This window comes from Staurois parvus, unplaced genomic scaffold, assembly GCF_062004578.1.
Source record: "Staurois parvus isolate SC_StPar_1 unplaced genomic scaffold, SC_StPar_1.0 ptg000390l, whole genome shotgun sequence".
NCBI classification, from domain to species: Eukaryota; Metazoa; Chordata; class Amphibia; order Anura; family Ranidae; genus Staurois; species Staurois parvus.
Genome location: NW_028318186.1, coordinates 3,769,028 through 3,790,495, shown reverse-complemented (window position 1 = coordinate 3,790,495; position 21,468 = coordinate 3,769,028). Strand labels below are relative to the sequence as shown.

General features: G+C 39.4%; 1 protein-coding gene across 1 annotated transcript; it reads right to left on the bottom strand.

Annotated features, from left to right (window-relative positions):
• Positions 1–14,173: 14,173 nt before the first annotated feature.
• Positions 14,174–16,638, bottom strand: LOC149455546 (serine/threonine-protein kinase SBK1-like). The gene is made up of 3 exons (XM_089685966.1): positions 16,521–16,638; positions 15,483–15,685; positions 14,174–14,755 (listed from the first exon to the last, which is right to left on the bottom strand). The coding sequence occupies exons 1-3, from the start codon at positions 16,636–16,638 to the stop codon at positions 14,174–14,176; spliced, it is 903 nt and encodes a 300-aa protein (XP_089542092.1).
• Between the last annotated feature and the right edge of the window lie 4,830 nt (positions 16,639–21,468).

Here is a 21,468-nt window from a genome sequence, read left to right as displayed (position 1 = left end):
TGTATGCTGCTGGAGTGCAGGGGTCTTCTACCTATTGAAATGAAATTGCACATTTTCAAAAGTCATTGAAAACAGAAAAAAAACTTTGGAACTAGGTCATAAATGGCCTTCTATGAATTCTATTGAAGCAAGATCTGAGTGTTCAGCCTTGCATAAAAATAAGCAAACCATGGTGAAGAAACAGGGACACTGATAGAAGTTCTGATTATATGCAGATCTAAACATTTGGAGGATGACACATTGGTGGGGAGGGATTAATAAAGTGTCTGAGACATGTTCCCTCTTGACTAGTGCCATTATCCATAGCAAATCAGTTTTTATCTTTAATTACTTCACACAACTTAGAAATTGAAAATGTAAAAGCTGGTTGTTGGTTCTTCAGTTGAGCAAAAGCTGAGACAAACATGTCTGAGACCAACTTTGTCTCAGGTTTTTTTCTCAGCTGGAGTGCAGCCATTTGGTTTTGAAATTGTAATTTTCTAAGCTATGCTATGTGAAACAAATAAGATGGAAGTTGATTGCAATTGCATTCACTCAATGAAGTACTGGAGTTTACCCGCATTCTGTAATTTATTTTGTAAGGTTGACTGTTCACATCAACTGTGGTTTGAGGCAAGGAAATGCATTATTTATGTCCTTAATCTCCAAGTGCCCATGTGCATGACATCTTTAAAGTAGGACTCCACCTTTGCTAAGAAATACTGTAAATCTTCCCTTTGTCAGTTACTTAGTTAAAAGATGTTAAAAGATAACTTCATTCTGTCCTACCAGCTAACAAAGTTTGTTGAAATGTATACATGCTTTTCTGTAATTTTCTATGAGTGCTTAGTGGGAAGATCTTCATATTCTAAACACATGATCAGCCCCAGCATTGCAGCAAGGGGAACAGCATTGAGCCAATTGCAGAAAAAATACATTTCTGGGCATGTTCAGTACATTGACAGTGTCCAGATCAACTATGTACAAAGAAACCACGTTTGAATGTTTTGTTTAAAGCAAAAATCAAAGATGGCTACTGAGTAAAGTTAGAAAAATAGTTTTTTTTATTACTCTAAAGGTTTGTGTAAATGTTGTGACCCATCCAAACCAAACACCATGTAAATGGGTAAATAGGCCATTGAGACACCCATGTGAACTTTTTAACCTGCTATATCCTTTATTATATTGTAGCATGAGTCTTGAAAATCCTGTCAGACAACAAAACTCCATGACTTTGTCAGAATAATGGAAAAACTTGCTAATTGGTTGCTATGGGTAGCCCCAATTGAACTAGTAGAAATAAATTTTGAGGAAGTCTTGGATTACCAAGTTAAATAGTGTTAGGCTGAGAAGAGGGAAAGGCACAGTCTTATAAAACATGGTCAGTTTGATGGAGCAAACCCTCTTTGACCCATGATGACAATCAAATGTCTAAATCATTTCACAAGCTTGAACCCGAAGCATTTTTGAAAGGGGGCTCGAGTAAGAAGACTTTAGAAGCTGCCACCATTTCCACTGCTGAAGAGGCTAGTAAAGGCTGGTATTCCAAGACAGAACAAGTATGCAAATTAAGTTGAGCCTTGGCTTTGACTTTCTAATCTGCATGCTTGTTCAGGGGTTATTGAAAAAAAAAGTACATTCTTAGGAAGGCAGCAATTGCAGCCTACATAATTCTAAGTACAGGTTTCAATAAAAAGCTATTTCAATTTCTTAATTAAAATAAACAATTAAAATTCAGATGCATGGGATTGTGGATCTTTATAAGTAATAATGATAAATCTATCTTTGGTTTAAAAATGGGAAGTAATCAGTTTTTATAGCAAATGTATATGCATTGTAAATACAGTTCTAATATTTTAAAGAAAAAAGTCTTTAACATTCAAAAAATGTTACAGTTGCCACAGAGCAAGAGGTGAAGGTGAATCTTCCAGTATTGGCACATGTTTAGGTAATTTTATGCCTAAAGCCATTCATAGGTGGATCAAAATGTGTCTGGTTCAAATTAAACAGTTGAATTTCAATCTGCCTATGGGTAGGATAGTTGTACTGTCAATCAGCATGTGGGTTTTTTCTTATGATCACTGCCAACAGCTCTAGTCAGCAGCAGCGATCATTTTGTATTCTAACAGCAGGGAAATCTTCTGCTGTCAGAATACAGTAGCTCTGCAGAAGGTGACTCTGTTTATGGGGGAATCCAAGTGATTTTTCTTTCCTTCAACACATGGTTGAAGAAAAGAAAATTGCATAATGTATGGGCAGCGTAAGAGGGCTATTCCCCTCATTTTTTGTAGATATTTGTTTAATCTCAGGGACAGGAATTGAAGGGAAATCTTCCCAACAGGGCAGACTGCAAAATACAAATCGACAAGTGGTTCTAATTTTTTCCTACTCTTCCCAATACAGAAAAAAAGTTTTGGTTGTTTATTCATAACATATACAAATATGGTGATGGCTCTTCTACAGACAGTAAAGGTCTTCATTTCTAAAGTCTGTTATGGTCCTTCCCTTGCCATCCTATCCTAATCCACAGCCCATCAAACTTAACATAAAGTGGAAAACTCAAATGACACAAACTTACCGAACAAAAATTGTCACCTTGTGATCAGTTGGATGGAGAATCTTGTCCTATTGGACAGAAAAGAACTTCACCTTGGTTAGTCTGTTGAAATCAGGATCCAAGCTACCTTCTCGCTCAGCTAAGTTTTTTTCAATGACTGAGGGTCCAGAAGAGCATCAGCCTTTTTATTAGGGATCAGAGTGGGTGGAGGTCACTCTTTGTCTAGAGATAATGATATGGATCCAGGACTCTTTTAAGATGCTAATGCAGGTATCACCTAGAACATAACCATTCTCTGAGCCTGTATTGTGATTGATTTAGATGTAAATAAGTCCAGGATCCATAACAAACTTGCCAGGCTAGGAAGAGACTGAGGTACCTATTATTTATGTATTGTTTTTTTACAAATCTGAATTCATAATGTAAATCTCCTAAAAATCTCTTTTTTAAATTTACCACCCATTTAATTTTTTTAAATTCCACTCTTGGCAGTACATCATAATCTTAATTATCAGAATCAGAATCTTGGCAGTACATTATAATATTATGTGTTTTTATATAACGTTTTATTTATCTATATACAGTTGTGACCAAAATTATTCAACCCCCAATGCTGTAAAGGGGTTTAGGGACTATAGTGTACATTTGGAATTGTATTCAGAATCAAATCCTACAAGGACGTTGTAACTACCCAAATGCAACTAAAATGACATCAATTGTTTATGTAATACAGTAGTAAATGGTTCTTATGTGGTTTCTTCATTGCCACAATTATTCAACCCCTTAAAGACTACCACTCTGAAGAACAGAGGTTCATACAGGTGCTTTCCATCAGGTATTGAAAACACCTGTGGATGTCACCGAGCAGCAATCAAGCATAATAAGCACCAATTAGGCAGCTTTAAAATGACTGTGATACTCAGCTCCTTCTAGACATTTACTGGTGTGGTTACAAACATGGTGAAGGCAAGAGAATGGTCCAGGAAGACAAGAGAAGAGGTGATTTCTCTTCACAGGAAGGGCAATGGCTATAAGAAGATTGCAAAGATGTTAAACATACCAAGAGACACCTTAGGAAGCATCATTCGCAAATTCAAGGCAAAGGGCACTGTTGAAACGCTACCTGGTCGTGGCAGAAAGAAGATGCTGACTTCGACTGCTGTGCGCTACCTGAAGCGTAGAGTGGAGAGAAGTCCCCGTGTGACTGCTGAGGAACTGAGAAAAGATTTGTCAGATGTGGGTACAGAAGTTTCAGCCCAGACAATAAGACGCACACTGCGTAATGAAGGCCTCCGTGCCAGAACTCCCAGGCGTACCCCCTTGCTGTCTCCAAAGAATAAGAAGAGTCGACTGCAGTATGCCAAAAGCCATGTGGACAAACCACAAAAGTTGTGGGATAGTGTTCTGTGGACTGATGAAACAAAATTAGAACTGTTTGGGCCCATGGATCAACGCTATGTTTGGAGGAGGAAGAACAAGGCCTATGATGAAAAGAACACCTTGCCTACTGTGAAGCATGGTGGAGGGTCAATCATGCTTTGGGGCTGTTTTGCTTCTGCAGGTACAGGGAAGCTTCAGCGTGTGCAAGGTACCATGAATTCTCTTCAGTACCAGGAGATATTGGATGGAAACGTGATGCAGTCCGTCACACACCTGAGGCTTGGGAGACGTTGGACCTTTCAACAGGACAATGATCCCAAGCATACCTCCAAGTCCACTAGAGCATGGTTGCAGAGGAAAGGCTGGAACATTTTGGAGTGGCCATCGCAGTCACCAGACTTAAATCCGATTGAGAACCTCTGGTGGGACTTAAAGAAAGCAGTTGCAGTGCGCAAGCCTAAGAATGTGACTGAACTGGAGGCCTTTGCCCATGAAGAATGGGCGAAGATACCCGTAGATCGCTGCAAGACACTTGTGTCAAGCTATGCTTCACGTTTAAAAGCTGTTATAACTGTAAAAGGATGCTGTACTAAGTACTAAGATTGAATGTCACTTGGGGGTTGAATAAAACTGATAATGCTGTGAGCACAGAAAAGACATTTGTGGTTATTTCATTATAACTGTTATGTTATATTTGTCTGACCTACAAGTGCCTCTTTAATGTAAATGTAAGCAAGATGACTGAATGATCAAAAGCAATGTCAAACTGGCCAAAACACTCAATTTCAGTGGGGGTTGAATAATTTTGGTCACAACTGTATGCAACTGATATGCATTTGTAGTTGACGGTCAATAGTTCTTACTCAGAAGATAAGTAAATGTTTGAATGTTTGCTTTGTTTTAGAGTTGGTGCCTTTTAAAGTAGCTGTTGTGAATGGTTGTGGCCACAAATTAATGATAATGGCAAGTATCCATTGACATTATTTCAGGAAATTTCTGATGACCTAAATTAGTGGTTCTTAATATATTAAGATTAAAAATGCCAATGGATTGCCCAGTATATCTCCATACCCCCTCTGTCCCTCTTCAAGAGGTCAATTTTTACAGTATGTGTATGTATGAATGTGAATTGGGGACCATAGATTGTATGCTTCTTGAGGGCAGGGACTGATGTGAATGTGCAATATATACCTATATTTAAAGTGCTGAGTAAATAGAAGGTGCTATATCAGTACTTGTAATAAACAGGACAGCTGAAAAAACATAAGGACTTCATAATATTTATTTAGTAACTTAAAATCACAAATGTTTTAGATCCAACCACTAAGATTTATACTATTTTGTGCAAGCAGAACCTGAAATAGTTAATGAGAATGTTAATTCTCACCATAGCAACATTTACTGGGAATACTTTTACTTCCATGTTGAGGGATCTGATCACTGATTGGTTAGTAACCTCATATCTCAATCTTTTATACAATATTGATCATTTAAAAATTATTTTTAGATTAACCATTTAGAGATCTGGATCTGTACCCCATCTCATGCAGTTAGTTCCAAATCCCCAAGGTGCAGGGATGCCCCCCATTCAAGAACTCCTGCCTTAAGTGGCAATAGCAAGTACCACTAGCCTGAAGGAATGTTTCTAAGAGCAGACCTAATTTTATTTTCCTACCCACATTGGGAGAGTATGATAACCCCGGGATTCTTGATAACTTGGCACACATCTCCCTAAAAATAACTGGTGAAGGGATATGTGAACTGTTATGGAAAAATCAAGCATAGACATACATGGCAACCATCTCCTTTTTAAAATGATGGTTGGGGAGATGCCTGCCTGTCATAACGTTGTCTAATACCTGACAATGGCACAATCTGTTCTTCTGATTCCCCAATTTTCTACATGGAAAAATTAAGGATCTGCCCACCCACAGGGAGATTACTAGATATATTCAGAAATACACAAAAAAACCTTCTGTGGTCATAGGTATTGAAGTAGCTTAGAACACAAACTACGTGATTGTTTCAATCAATACTCAAAATCAGGACCACTACGTGCCAATACTGGACCACCTTTATATTATGCATAGATATAAGATTTTAATCAAGAAATGTGCAGTCAGATGTTCATTTATTTAAAACAGACAATAGATATCAGAGGGTGTTTATTGCAGTGCAACGCCCTCTGGTATTTAATGGCAATGCAAGATGTGTAAACCTGTCCATACACTAGAAGATGGTCAGATATACAGGAATTCTCAAATTGTCCCCATAGCTTTCTTGTTGCCAAGAACCTGCATGCTTCTCTATGCATGAATAGTGCCCACTGGTGTGTAGCCCTATGGATAAGCGTTTGAGGGGTGTTGTAGTACACTGCAGATATTGCCAGCACAGTCTTGTCAGTGAGAATTGTGTTCATCTGACATTTTATAATCTGATTGCTATACCTCTCCATTGGGTCTTGACCCACAATGTTTGTGGGTGCCACACAGAAAATGTCACTAGAGCTGATTGAGAACTACTTTTATAAAAAGTCTATGGGTATGTAAAGATTAAAGGACAAGTTCACCTTTTTAAAAAAATAAATAATAAATGCACATTTTTTACAGGTAAAAAAGTGCATTTTTTTTGTTGCAGGAGCCTGTAAAGCATTGCACCAGCGATCAGCAGATTGCTTATAACACGCTCCAAAGGTGAACTTATCCTTTAATAATTTAGTAAAACATTATTGATTTTGTTTGCAGATTTTAAGTACTCTTTGTGATGCTTCTGTCCAGATTTTAATGACTTGTAGACCAATTCCCCCTTTATTAGAAAAGAGATAAGTAGAGGATACAAATGTACAAAATCCGAACAATGATTGTTTTCCTCCTTTCCCTATTTAATTTTATTTTATGAGGTGCTGTAAGATTTAGTGTGTTTGGGAAGGGGGGGGGGGGTGCACATTAACACATTTTAACTTGTGTTTAAGTTGCATTCACATAACCTCAAACTTGTCGGTGGATCTACATGGTTTTTCTTTTTTACACAAATGATTCAAAGGTTAAGGCCAACATTAGACAATATTCGCTTTATATTGTCCTGGAATAGAATTGTTAGTGTTTAAATGTAAAATCCGTACGGTTTCTAACATACTTTTTCTTACATTCTTTGCAAAATTTTAAAATAAAATAAATGTTGGACTGTAGCAGATGTGTGAAAAGTGTCTCCTTGAAAGGGGATAATAGGAGGGTTTTCTGTATGGGTGAAACAAACAAATGTATTGTCATGGAAGCTGTGAAATTATAATGAGCAGGGGGCACCTGAGAATATCTAAACACAAGTGCCCATAGAGATGGTGGACACACCTATGCCAGGCCTAGCTATTCAATAGTCAAAAGTTTGTAATGTAAACAAGAGTAGGAGAGCATTACCTCATGCTGATTGCCCCCAGTTGTGTGCTTCTATCAGAAGATGGACAAGTGTCCATAGAGATGGTGGACACACCTATGCCAGGCCTAGCTATTCAATAGTCAAAAGTTTAGTAGGAGAGCATTACCACATGCTGACTGCCCCCACATGCTAACTGCCCCCAGCTGTGCAATTCTATCAGAACCTGGACTTGACTAAGAAGATATTTGAATTCATTTATTTACTCACTAGATGTCTCCTGAATGACCATACTTCCCAGTAAATACAGGAAATTTGAAGCATTCGGCACCAGAGATTTTATGTCTAGGAGGTGCTGTGAGATCAGTTTTTCATTATAATTTCAGAAGGGGCAAACAAATATATTGTCATGGAAGCTGTGAAAGTATAATGAGCAGGGGGCACCTGAGAATGTCTAAACACAAGTGTCCATAGAGATGGTGGACATACCTATGCCAGGCCTAGCTATTCAATAGTCAAAAGTTTAGTAGGAGAGCATTACCACATGCTGACTGCCCCCACATGCTGACTGCCCCCAGCTGTGGAATTCTATCAGAACCTGGACTTGACTGAGAAGATATTTGAATTCATTTATTTACTCACTAGATGTCTCCTGAATGACCATACTTCCCAGTAAATACAGGAAATTTGAAGCATTCGGCACCAGAGATTTTATGTCTAGGAGGTGCTGTGAGATCAGTTTTTCATTATAGTTTCAGAGGGGCAAACAAATGTATGGTCATGGAAGCTTTGAAATTATAATGAGCAGGGGGCACCTGAGAATGTCTAAACAGGAGTGTCCATAGAGATGGTGGACACACCTATGCCAGGCCTAGCTATTCAATAGTCAAAAGTTTAGTAGGAGAGCATTACCACATGCTGACTGCCCCCAGCTGTGCAATTCTATCAGGACCTGGACTTGACTGAGAAGATATTTGAATTAATTTATTTACTCACTAGATGTCTCCTGAATGACCATACTTCCCAGTAAATACAGGAAATGTGAAGCATTCGGCACCAGAGATTTTACGTCTAGGAGGTGCTCTGAGATCAGTTTTTCATTATACTTTCAGAGGGGCAAATAAATGTACTGTCATGGAAGCTGTGAAATTACAATGAGCAGGGGGCACCTGAGAATGTCTAAACACAAGTGTCCATAGAGATGGTGGACACACCTATGCCAGGTCTAGCTATTCAATAGTCAAAAGTTTGTAATGTAAACAATAGTAGGAGAGCATTACCTCATGCTGACTGCCCCCACATGCTGACTGCCCCCAGCTGTGCACTTCTATCAGAACCTGGACTTGACTGAGAAGATATTTGAATGAATTTATCTGCTCACTAGATGTCTCCTCAATGACCATACTTCCCAGTAAATACAGGACATTTGAGACATTTCGCACCAGCGATTTTATGTCTAGGAGGTGCTGTGAGATCACTTTTTCATTATAGTTTCAGAGGGGCACAAACATAGATAAATGGATATATATTCTAATTTAGGACCTGTATAAAATATATATCCAGTTATGAACAGTTTAGTACATTTCCATAACGAGCTTTTTATTTTCAGTTTACAAGGACTCTGCACATATAGCAGGTCACTAATTAGATCAGCAATTCAGTGTCCCTTTAGCTTGTCAATTGCCTGTAGGGATATTAGAAAAAAAATGGATATTCACTGTTTGCTTGCAGAAAAACATGATTAATTGAAAAGGGGGTATTGTGCTAGCACTGAAAAAGAAAACTCCTAAAATAGGGAGCATGAGACCATTCAAACCCATCAAAAGCCACCTTAGTTTTTTTTTCTAGCCATTGACTCCAATGCATTTTGCCATGATTTATTTACATAAATTACATTATTATTACTTATTTATAAAGCAATGAATGATTGATTCTCTAGATTTGACATTGACCACACTTGTGTAACATAACAATATGTCACTACATACACCCAGACAAGCCACATTTGTCATCATGGGCCCACTTCTGGATTTCCTTTCCTTTACCTGGAAATCCAAGTCTTGGTGATATCACTTTTCTAATCCATTTAAACCTAGCCCCAGCTGAAGTATTGCTTTTAGTTTTGGATAGTGTCAGATTTTTACATATGTTTTTGACTACTATTGGGCAGATTTTCCCCCACTTCCAGTCTCATGATGCCTTTACTAGAAGTGGGATAAGAAGGCAGAGACAGCAATATTGTGCTAGTTTCTAGCACTTCAGTCTGACAATGTGTTTCCTTTTGTTTTCTTATTGGAGAGCTTTCTTCACTTGACAGGAACTGATGGGAATTAATGTCTATGGGCACTTAAAGATGAATAATATAGTAAAATGTTAATGATTTTGTTTGCAGATTATAAGTATTTTTCATAGAAGTTCTACCCCTATTCATCTCTATCTAGATTTAAACGGCTGTTAAACAATTATTCCCCTGTATCAGTGAAGAGATAAATGGAGAATAGAAGTGTACCTTGGGTACCTATACTGTAAATATGACAAAGGCCAAGCATAGTAATGAACTTGTAAAAGACTTCATAACAAATATATTTAAAAAAAGTAATGTGTTTGAAATATTGAAACATTAGTTTTAACATGTTTAGGCTGCATTCAAATGAGCTGAAAATGTACCACTTTTGGCAGAGGGTTACTGATTTATAACTAAAATTGCAGGTCACTCTGTAAATACAATATTGGCTATAATTTGTGTGAAGAATTCTTTCTATGGAGTATGAAACATCAGGAACTGGTGCAATTTGTATAGCTTCTGTCAAATGATCACTAGACTTGATTCAACTATGTTACTTGAAAAAAAAAAAATCTATAATGCTATGAATGATTCTATATCTCACTTTTCTGCTAAATAAGATTTTTGGTCAACCAATCATCGTTTTATGTCTCAACCAGATTTTCAGATTTTTTTTGTACACAGTATGAAGGGGTCCACAAGCTGCCAAAGTCAAACAATCCCAGCTCAGGAACTTTTAAGGTTCTACACCTGACTGCCCTCTCCCCTTATCCATCCCAAGGGGTGTAAGGTTACTCACATTGTCCTTCCTGATGGCTTTATAGGTTGGTGGCAATTTTATTGCACAGAGCAGGCAAGTATAGACATGTTTGGTATCTTAAAAACAAAAAATCCATTTACCACCTCTTTAACAAAGCTTATCATGAAATTAGTTGAGCTCAAAAATCCCTTCAGATAATTAACCCACAGAGCATAAATCTACATTTGTACAACAACAACAACACCCTGGGAAATGGCTGTTTGTTGTTATTTTGAGGGGACCACAGATTTACACTGTTATACAAGCTGTACACTCACTACTTTACATTGTACAATTACCCGCAGAAACCTTCACAAATTTAACCCTTTTCTACTCTGCAACTGACTGCCTCTATGACAGAATCTCTCACCTGTCCTGCCCTGACCTGGCCACTGCTGTCTACAACAGTTTGCTTTCATCCACATTAGACTCACTTGCTCCTCTAACCACATGAAGCATCAGGCCCTGACCATTACAACCTTGGCAGACTGACGACACCAGAAATCTTAAGAGACATAGTCATGCGCTGGAGCGAATGTGGCTAAAACCAAATCACACCAAGCTTTCACCCTATATAAATCTGCTTTGTTAACATACAATTCCTCCCTCCATGCTGCCAAACAAGCCTACTTTGTCACTCTCATCAATAGCTTGTCATCCAGTCTTCATCATCTCTTCTCTACTTTTAACTCTCTACTTTCTCCACCTCCACCCAGTAACTCACTCACTGCTTACGAGATTGCAAATCATTTCAAAAACAAGATTGATGCAATTTGTAGGGGCATCTCTACTGCACAGACAACCATCCCACTTGGCATACCTTATACTAAACCTCCATCAACACTTCCTCTTTTGACCTTGCTACTACTGAAGAGGTCACTAAGGTTTTCTCAGAAGCCCGTCTCACTACCTCCCCCCTGGATCCTGTCCCCTCACAACTACTATGGTCACCCTTTTCTTCTATCCTATGCTCCCTCACTCACATCTTCAATCTCTCCCTCTCTAACTGTGCCTTCCCCACCCCTCTAAAGCATGCACACATCACTCCCACACTTAAAATGCCCTCCCTGGACCCCTCCAACCTGAACAACTTAAGACCCATCTCCCTGCTGCCATTTACCTCTAAACTCTTAGAACGCTTAGCCAACAATCTCCTGAGCTCCTACCTCACTGACAACCTTCTTCACCCTTTACAGTCTGGCTTTCGCTCACTCCACTCCACTGAAACTACGCTACTAAAACTCATTAATGATCTACTAACTGCTAAAACCAATGGCCACTACTCCGTACTCTTATTACTTGACCTCTCTGTGGCTTTTGATACTGTTGACCATCCCCTCCTCAAAAAAAAAAAAACTCCACTCTCTTTGCGAGACTCTGCTCTCTCCTGGTCCTCCTCCTACCTATCGCAGTGCTCCCTCAGGAGTTACCTATAACTCTGGCTCCTCCTTTCCACTCCTTCTTTCTGTAAGGGTCCCTCAAGGTTCTGTCCTTGGACCCCTTCTCTTCTCCATCTACACCTCCTCCCTTGGTCACTTGATAAACTCCCATGGCTTTAAGTATCATCTCTATGCTGATGACACACAAATCTATCTTTCTACCCCTCACCTCACCCCTTCAGTCTCCTCTCACATTACTAACCTACTAAATGACATATCGGCATGGATGTCACTCCACTTCCTCAAACTCAGTCTTTCCAAAACTGAGCTCTTAGTATTCCCTCCAGTCCATGCCCCCTCCCCTGACTTCTCCATCAAGATCAACAATACAACCATCAGTCCCTCCCCTCATGCCAGGGTACTAGGTGTAATCCTAGACTTCCATCTGTCCTTTCAGCCCCAAAACCAATCACTGTCCAAATCATGTAGACTTCACCTCCGCAACATCTCCAAGATAAGGTCATTCCTAACCTCGGAAACCACTAAGCAACTTATTCACTCCCTTGTTATCTCTTGCCTTGACTATTGTAACTGCCTCCTCATTGGCCTACCTCATCGCAGGCTATCCCCTCTTCAGTCTATCATGAATGTTGCTACCAGACTCATCCACCTTACTAACTGTTCCGTATCTGCCACCCCTCTCTGCCAATCCCTCCACTGGCTTCCATTGCCCAACGGATAAAATTCAAAACATTAACAATAACATATAAAGCCATTTATAACTCTGCCCCAAATTACATCACCAATCTTGTCTCCAAATATCACCCAAACCATACTCTCTGCTCCTTGCACGACCTCCTGCTCTCTAGCTCCCTTGTCTTCTCCTCCCATGCTCGTCTCCAGGACTTCTCCGGAGCTTCCCCCATCCTCTGGAACTCTCTAACCCAATTTATCAGACTATCGCCTACTCTGCTCACTTTTAGGCGATCTCTGAAAACCTATCTTTTCAGGGAAGCCTATCCTGCCCTCAACTAATAATGGAATCTTCTACTCTTCCTACCAGTCCATCCCCCACAGTTATTACCTTTTATACCACTAGCCCCTCCCTCTTAGATTGTAAGCTCCAAGGAGCAGGGCCCTCCTATCCCTCTTGTATTGAACTGTAATGATGCTGTATCCTCTCCCATTATATTGTAAAGCGCTGAGCAAACTGTTGGCGCTATATAAATACTATATAATAATAATAATTGTAGCAAAGGGTCATTTCTTCAGTGTTGTCACATGAAAAGATATAAAATATTTACAAAAATGTGAGGGGTGTACTCATATCTGTGAGATACTGTGTACATTTTTTTTGTTGTGTTTTTTTTTTTATCTCCTTCGACAATCAATATAATGGTAAAGAGAGTAGAAGCTATGCTATAATGTGTTTCTGTGATTAATCATTTGAGCCATCAGTGTAACTTTCATGCAGCCTTAAAGTGTGTTTTTGTTTTTTTGTGTGGCTGTTTTGTTTTTTTGTTTTTCTCATGACTTGCACGTTTATGCGTTTTAGCTTTGCTATGTAAATGCAATTTAATATTCTCCAAAGGGTGGCAATTGTGCAGTAAATTTCCCAGGTAATCAACTGCTGTGATAAAATTCATTGGCCATACCTGAAAAGGGAAAGAATATTGTCTCTGATGTGGTGGGGGGGTTTTTCCCAGTAGTTTTGGGGTTATTTTTTATTTGGTGGCAGGAGTTATTTAAAACCCTTGTTGGCAAATAGAACCTACTGGGGGGATTTCACTTCCTTTCCTGAAGTCAATAATAGAGGATGTAAATGTCAACCATGTGTAGGCAGAGACTGATATTACTGTTGTGGGTTTAGTAACACTTTTTCAATCTGTGTTGAAGGAGAAATAAGAGGCAGAGCAAAAATAGATGAATTACAAAAGGTATAACCAATACTTAGAATTTATTGCATTCTATACCTGGTGCAGGGATTGCATTGACACTATAGATACAAACGCATGGAGACAGCAACATGAAATGTAGGTGGGGTAGTTGCTTTTCAAAGAGGTAGTGATGAGGCCCGGTGACATCACAGTGCAAAGTTCAATGCTTGTCCCTGTTCCTTCCAACTCACCACTTCAGTAATATTTTTGAGATGATGGTGATGATTTGAGCTGGGCAGGGAGAAGCTCTGCAACTATTCTCCTCCTTTTAGGACAATAATTGAGGTCCATTTAGACTTCAACTTCAGAGCTTAGGTAATGCTGGTATCTTTCAGAAGAAGCACTGCTGAGATTTTCACTAAAGCAAATTCAAGAGCCGCAATAATCGATAACAATGCATTCTATGTCACCGTGGTTTTCTATGATGATTGTTTCATGTTCACTCTCCAGCACAATGACTTCTACCTCACTGTCCTTTGCTTCAACACCCTAATCTTCCTTCTGCTCCACAAGATCAATGGTTTCTTGGGTGGCATCTTCAAAGTTCCAAGGAAAATGAAGAAAACTTAGAACAACTCCGACTTGGTTCCTGCAGCTGGGGTCTTGGGCAAGAAGTATGTGAAATAAATCTTGAGCCCTCCTGCTGACATTCTCCCAACCCCTTGGTGGTGGAACATGGTCAGAGTTGTTCTGCCAGTAAATAAACTTTTGAAACCATAGATCTTGAACTGAAGCCGTTTGCCATGGATAGTTTCCAGTGAGTAGAACATACAAAACAACACCAAGGGCCCAGATATCAACACTAGGATCCACGACAATTGTCTCATTGTGCTTCAGTTCACAAAGTTCAGGGGACATGTATGCATTCAGGGGTGCCATTGATGGAACAACTGTACCAGCAAATTGAGTTAATCCAAAGTCACTTAGTTTGACATTATGACATCTGTTGTCCATAAGCAAAATGTTGTCCGGCTTTAGGTCTCTATGCACCAGGTTTTTGCTGTGCATATATTCAAGAGCCTGGGTAATTTGTAATGCACATCGTTTGATCAGTGTTTCTGGAATTCCCACCTGGAAAAGTTAAAACAATTATATGAAATTTCGCTTTAAAAAAACACTATTCTTTTACTAAAAAGTGACATTCAAAAATATCAAATTCAATACGTTTGTTACTTTTTTAAATCTGCAGATGGAATTATATGTGAACATCAGTGCAACCAATCTCCAACTACTTCAGCAATAATTTGGCAATGTAGGAAATATGGGAGGTCTAACTGGTTCTAAATTTTACCTCTGGCTTAAAAACCGGACTAACCCTTCATATATAATGGTGAAGGATCACAACCTGTATCATGATTTTTATTGTCTGTGTACCCACTAGGAAGTGAGGTGGAGAAGGAGGGATGTAATCTCTATTTTTGTCTTTCTGCTTTTAAAGACAAAATTAATGGCAAATACAAATTTTACAGTTGTCACAGAACAAGAGGTGAGGGGAAATCTTCCAATGGGGACAACTGTTTGAGAGGGGAATTCCTACTACCTCCTGTTCCAAATTCTTGATTGAATTAAGGAAAATCTTGCCCAGATGGTGCAGAGAAAATGGCCGACTGGGGATTTTAGCCCTTCCTTAGTTCTCTCCAACCAGGCCAGCAATATTTGGTATAAATGCATGAAATATATAAAAAGTATCATCCATGACAAAACACAAGTTTCTATTAATCTCCAGGATCCCTAGGAATAATCTACAAAATTAGCAAGCAAATGCTGAAGTGTCAGCTACTTCATTAGCTTTACTTACCCCTAGCTGGATGATGGAGTGAAGAGATCCTGCAGGTGCCAATTCCTGGCACATCATATAACAGTCTGAGGTTTCCAGAATTCTCGAATGGGTAGAGATTAAACCCTCATGTCCAGTAACAAAGAGTGACATGCAAACTTCATGAAGAAAGTCTTCTAGTCTGGTCCGCTCCTTTTTTACCTTTTTTATGGCAACAAGGCTACCTGTTAAAGAGGAGGGAAAAAAAGTTGATTACAATAAGACTTGGACATCTAAAACTCTGGGTGATGTCCAATACTTGAGCCCATTAATTTTACATAGACTGGATGCTTTTCTTCAAAATATAGCCATCTTCTCTAGGCCCTCGCTAGCAGTGAGATATGTAGCTACCCATGCAGCTAGATCTATTGTCCCTTCCCTTCTAAATGCCAACTGTCTAGGTTGTGCATAGTAGACAATCAGTTTATGGTCAAATCTGTTACATACTTAGCTGCCTGTGACCCACTATAACTGTGTGTGACCATCATGAATCTGTCATGAGAGAAAAAGGAAGCCTGCTTTTGGTGAGCTCTTCATCAAAATGCCAATCACCTATCTGCCATATTGAATCCTCCAAATTGAATTTATAGAATCCCTGACCTGGAACTTGTATGCAAATATGTACTTTTGTAAAATATTAAGGCTTGCTCTGTGTCATAATAACCAGTAGGAGTTAAAAAAATGTGGCCTTCATGTTTTACTCATGGCAGGTTGTTAAAGATATGCAAAAGGACCGATTCAAGAAATTGATAACAGGTTGAAAGGCTTTTATTTTCTGTAGGAACAATGCCAGCTGCCTGAATGGGATTTTGCACTGTTCAACCAGTTTTTATATTTTGTTAGTGCTGAATCAGATCTTTGTGCATCATGGTCTTTTCCCGAAATTTTTCTGCAACAAAACCCATACATCTAATAAGGTAATTTAATCATTAAAGATGCTAATGTTTGTGCTATCTGTTCTATATGTTCAAATGGTCTGCAAATTAGAAATTTTGTGTAATTATTTAAGAATTCACTTACCCATTTCCCTGTCAACAGCCATCACAACTTCTCCATAACTACCCTCGCCAAGATGTCCCAGGATTTCGTATTGCTCTTCTCCAATTGTTTCAGTCTCACAAGTTTGGTAGGCTGCCATTGTGAATATAGCAAAATCAGACTTTCTGTGCAGAAATCTGTATCCAAAAGACCTTGAGGACCCTAAGAAGATATGTGAGGTCCACAAACTATCTTTTGTCTTTTTATAGAGAAGTTGAGCCAGGATTCAAGCCAGGAAACCACAAACCTTCATTAAAATGCAAATTGAGGCATCACTTGAACTTAACCAATCAAGGTGACTCCTTTCTTTTTGTGTCTACAGGTTCAGGTCACAATAGGTAGTAGGGAGTGGGCATGTCTTTATTGTCCCCAGTTTCAGTTTGCTAATGTTGAAATTTTGGCCTCTGAGGAAATTTGACATGTTCAAATTAAAACTTGACAAGATTAACTCTGTTCAAACTGGTGTTGTAGAGGATGTCAACTATTGGTTGGAAATGATCAATTCTCACTACTCTGGTCTTGGTATTAAAGATCTTCTGTTCCAATAATTTATTGAAAATTGTAATCTCTTTAAAGTTTCATAAACCATTTTATGACTATAGTGTCACTCCTAATATACTGTACTACAGAAATCTAAGTAATATCTTGGTCAGTGCTCAGATTAGCCTGTGTACTGCTGGCTTGTTGGGTTGTCCACGGTTTTTATGCTAAACCTTGATATTCTAACAAAAGGTTATTCAAATATATATCTGAATGATTAGGCTCCTACTGATTAGTATCAACACCACATCCCTACTATAGAATATTTACAAATCATTACACGTTTGATAATTTTTATTTCAATGCAATCCTTGAACAAAAATGTACAAATCTAAATAACAAAGTATCGTTCAATGGTGTGTAATAAATATATTAACTAAAATAATCTATACAGTGAGGGAGCCTTGCTCAGTTCTGTAATACTAGAAGTTTTGTTTTCTTTTTTTAAAATAGAGCAAAACTTTTTTGGGGGGTGGGGGGATAGAGTAAGGCTACATTCACACTTATTCAGTTTGAGTTTGACCCGTTTCTGCATTGCATTTTGTGTTTTTTGCACCTGCGTTTTTGCCACATTTTTGCGATTTTGTTTTATTTTTGTTGTAGCTAGGTAAATTCAAAACACATCAAAAATGCACTACATGCTTCTCTGCAGCATTTCCACTGACACCTATAGAAGCAAAAAACACAACTTTTGGATGCACAGATAGAAATGATAAACTGACAAATATCCTAACCTTCTTTCACTCTATCCAAAACAAACAAAAGTTTTGCCTTTTAGTAATTTTTAAATTGTGTATACATTTTTGGCTACTTGGTGAAACAAGGGCTTTCGTTTAGCCATTTATAGGCTATTAACACCAAATCTCTATGCAATAACATAAAGCCTTAAACCCAAACTTGTAATGCACATTACTGCATATACTGTAGACCTAGTAAGGGTATGGCCGCAGGGTAAGAAGAGATATACTTTTATTCATATAGTTTTTTTTACAGTGGAAGTAAACCCATTTTGGTGTCTTTTACCTACAGGCAAGTCTTTAATAAGGCTTACCTGTAGGTACTGTGAATATCTCCTAAACATGTCCTTTAGGAGATATTTATTGTAGAAGCACCGGTGATGTCACTGGTGCATGCAAACTGTGCCCTCAATGGATGGAGTGCCGTCCACTGAGAGAGTTGTGCCGCAGCTGAAACTCCCGTGCGCACCCATTTTGTCTTGTGGCTCATTACTTCTCCTACAATGGTCCACCTTTCATGGCTCGCAAAATAATGAGCCACAAGACAAAATTGTATTGATAGTGAAGCACATCTTTATTATATGATTCCAAAGAAAGGAAAAAACTCACATTTGAGCCTGCATCAGCCAGGTTAGCTTGCAACTTCCCTGGTGGTTAATGGCTCCCTGGTGGTTAGTGGCGTCAGCTGGGTGAATCCCCTAAAAGGGGACCATTTTTCCTTGTGGCTCATTATTTTGCAAGCCATGAAAGGTGGACCATCATAGGAGAAGTACCTACCAGGAGGCTGGACGTCGTTGGACCTACCGGTGAGCCAGATGTGACCCCAGAGTGAGTGCTGACATCCCCTGAGTGTCTACCTTGGTGGCCGGATGCTGCCCGCAGTAGGAACCAGGCCTCCTTTTCCATTAATGGTACACCTGATGACATACATACAATGCTCAGTTTGTATGTTCTTGTGGTAAGCGCATAAGTTCATTGGAATCTTCAGGATTTTACGCTGAATTGAACATTTGAAGTTTTTATTTTACAAGCCTACATGGTTTTATCCACCACACATGGAACTTGGACATACTTTAATTGATGTTACTGTGTTTCAGCAGAGATATTGCTATTAGAGTTTCTTGATGACATTTATTTAGCGCTGCATACCTTGCTGATTTGTTTGTTTAGTTTAGAGGTGTTGAGGATTGCCCTGTATGATAGCTGCTGCCGTTTTTTGCTTTGCGCTCACTTTCCTTATCATTTTTTGCGTTAAGCATGTGTCTGTGCTGATCATCGGCCATTCTATATAATGGAGGGACCCATGGCTCAAACAGCATCTTTAGTTAAGTATTCTTGTTATATTTTCTTTATCTGTCATTACTTGTAATAAATGTTTTACTTACAAGTATTTGTGTCATCTGTCTTTGCACATATCGCGTACAACCCCAAAATCCTAAAAAAACACAATTGATGGTTTTAATTCTACCTATAGATCACTTACAACATTTTGGGGCTCAGAGTTCTTCCAAATATGCAGCTAGTATAACGAGAACATGTCAAGACAAATTGTGGAAGGCACTTTTGCCAATCGCAAAGCTGATACCCCGGAGATTGCTCATTTACCTGCTTCCACATGCCCACCCTGATAAATTCCCTTTAAGAATAATATTGTAAGAAAAATGGCTTACTAACTTTTGCCTAAAAGTGACTTGTCTCGAAGAATTGCCTAGCAAATAAATCTGTATTGAAGTGGAAATAAAGAGGCAGAAAGAGAGAAAGTAGAATTACACATGGTAGCTAGCTTTTCTGTACAAAAAAAGATATAAACCAGTACTTAGAATTTATCATATTCTTTACCTAAGGCAGTGGCTGCAACACCCCAACACTATATATATAAATTACACAAGATAGCATTATGAGGAGAGCTTAACCATCTTTTAATGTCAGACTACTTAAAAAGGTTTAAAAATCATGCAACGCCTTTGGAAAGAAATCAGATCCCTATGTATTCTGCAGTGTCATGCAATTACGATGTGGCAAATGTGCCCTATGGTAGCCACACAGCTGCATTTATACCAGATACACAGTGAGCAAATTAAAACAAAAAAACGCAAGCACTCCTTACATGAAAATACAATTGACAAGGTCAATTTGGGTCAAACAGTTACAGCAATGTCTTCTATGTGTGATCACTGGGTCACACCTTCTTGCAGCACTGTATCTGAAAATGTTCTCCTGCATAGTGCTGAATTTGGGGTACTTTGCTTTCTAAGGAGGTAGTGGTGAGGCCCAGCAGCATCACCAACACAAAGTCTGCTTCCAGGAAAGATCTTTGAAATAAGTACCAGCTTGAAGTGGTCTTGAGAATGCTTATTCCTGTTCCTTCCAACTCACCATTTCATAAATATTTTTGACCTGAAGGTGATGAATTGAACGGGCAGAAAGAAGCTCTGCTAACATCTTTAATTTAGGATTAAGGGTTGTCTGATCCAGCCAACTTCCATGCATGCGGAGACAGCACTAGAGCCATAAAATAGCTTTTTTTTTGGTAAAAAAAGTCCCAAAACTCTGGCTTGTGGTGTTTTGCTGCGTTTTTCAGAGTTAGAGTGTTTTTACAGCTAAAAAACCCCTCTAGAAACCCACTAGTCCTGGGTTTTTTTCCAGCCAAAAAACATCCCGTCCAAAACACGTTGATTACAGCCTATGTGTGCATGGACACTTAGGATAACATGCTGGGAGGTTTACTAGCTGTAGAAAAAAAGTCAAAAGCCCAAAACAGCCACTGTAAAAACGTCCCGTGTGTAGGAGAACTTAAAGCGGAGCTCCACCCAAAAGGGGAAGTTCTGCTTTAAGCACTGCTCCCCCACTCCCCATTAAGAATTGGCACCTTTAGGAAGCAGGGGGGGAGCGGGTCCCCAAATTTGACAGGTACCCACTCCTACTTCCGGTCCAATCGCCTAGGTGATCGGAAACGGAAGGTTTCCTCCCTCCCTCCCTCCCTGTAGTCTTTTGGGACACGTGACAGGTCCCAGAAGACTACAGGACCATTCATAAAGTGCAGCGCTACTCGCACATGCGCAGCGGGTACCCGGCTGTGAAGCCGCAAGCTGTCACAGCCGGGTGCCCACACTGAAGATGCTGGCCTCCTGGAATACAGGACGGCCAGTGGAACGAGCTGAGGGGACACACCATGGGACCGAGGGACAGGTAAGTGGCTGTTTTTTAGTCAGCACAGTCAGCACAGCAGATCTACGCAAGTGAGAGTCAGCACAGCAGATCTATAGAAGTGAGAGTCAGCACAGAAGATCTACAGAAGTGACAGTCAGCACAGTAGATCTACAGAAGTGACAGTCAGCACAGAAGATCTACAGAAGTGAGAATCAGCACAGAAGATTTACAGAAGTGACAGCACAGAAGATCTGCAGAAGTGACAGTCAGCTCAGAAGATCTACAGAAGTGAGAGTTAGCACAGCTGATCAACAAGAGTGAGAGTCAGCACAGCAGATCTACAGGAGAGAGAGTCAGCATAGAAGAACTACAAAAGTGAGAGTCAGCACAGCAGATCTACGCAAGTGAGATTCAGCACAGAAGATCTACGCAAGTGAGATTCAGCACAGAAGATCTACAGAAGTGAGAGTCAGCACAGAAGATTTACAGAAGTGACAGTCAGC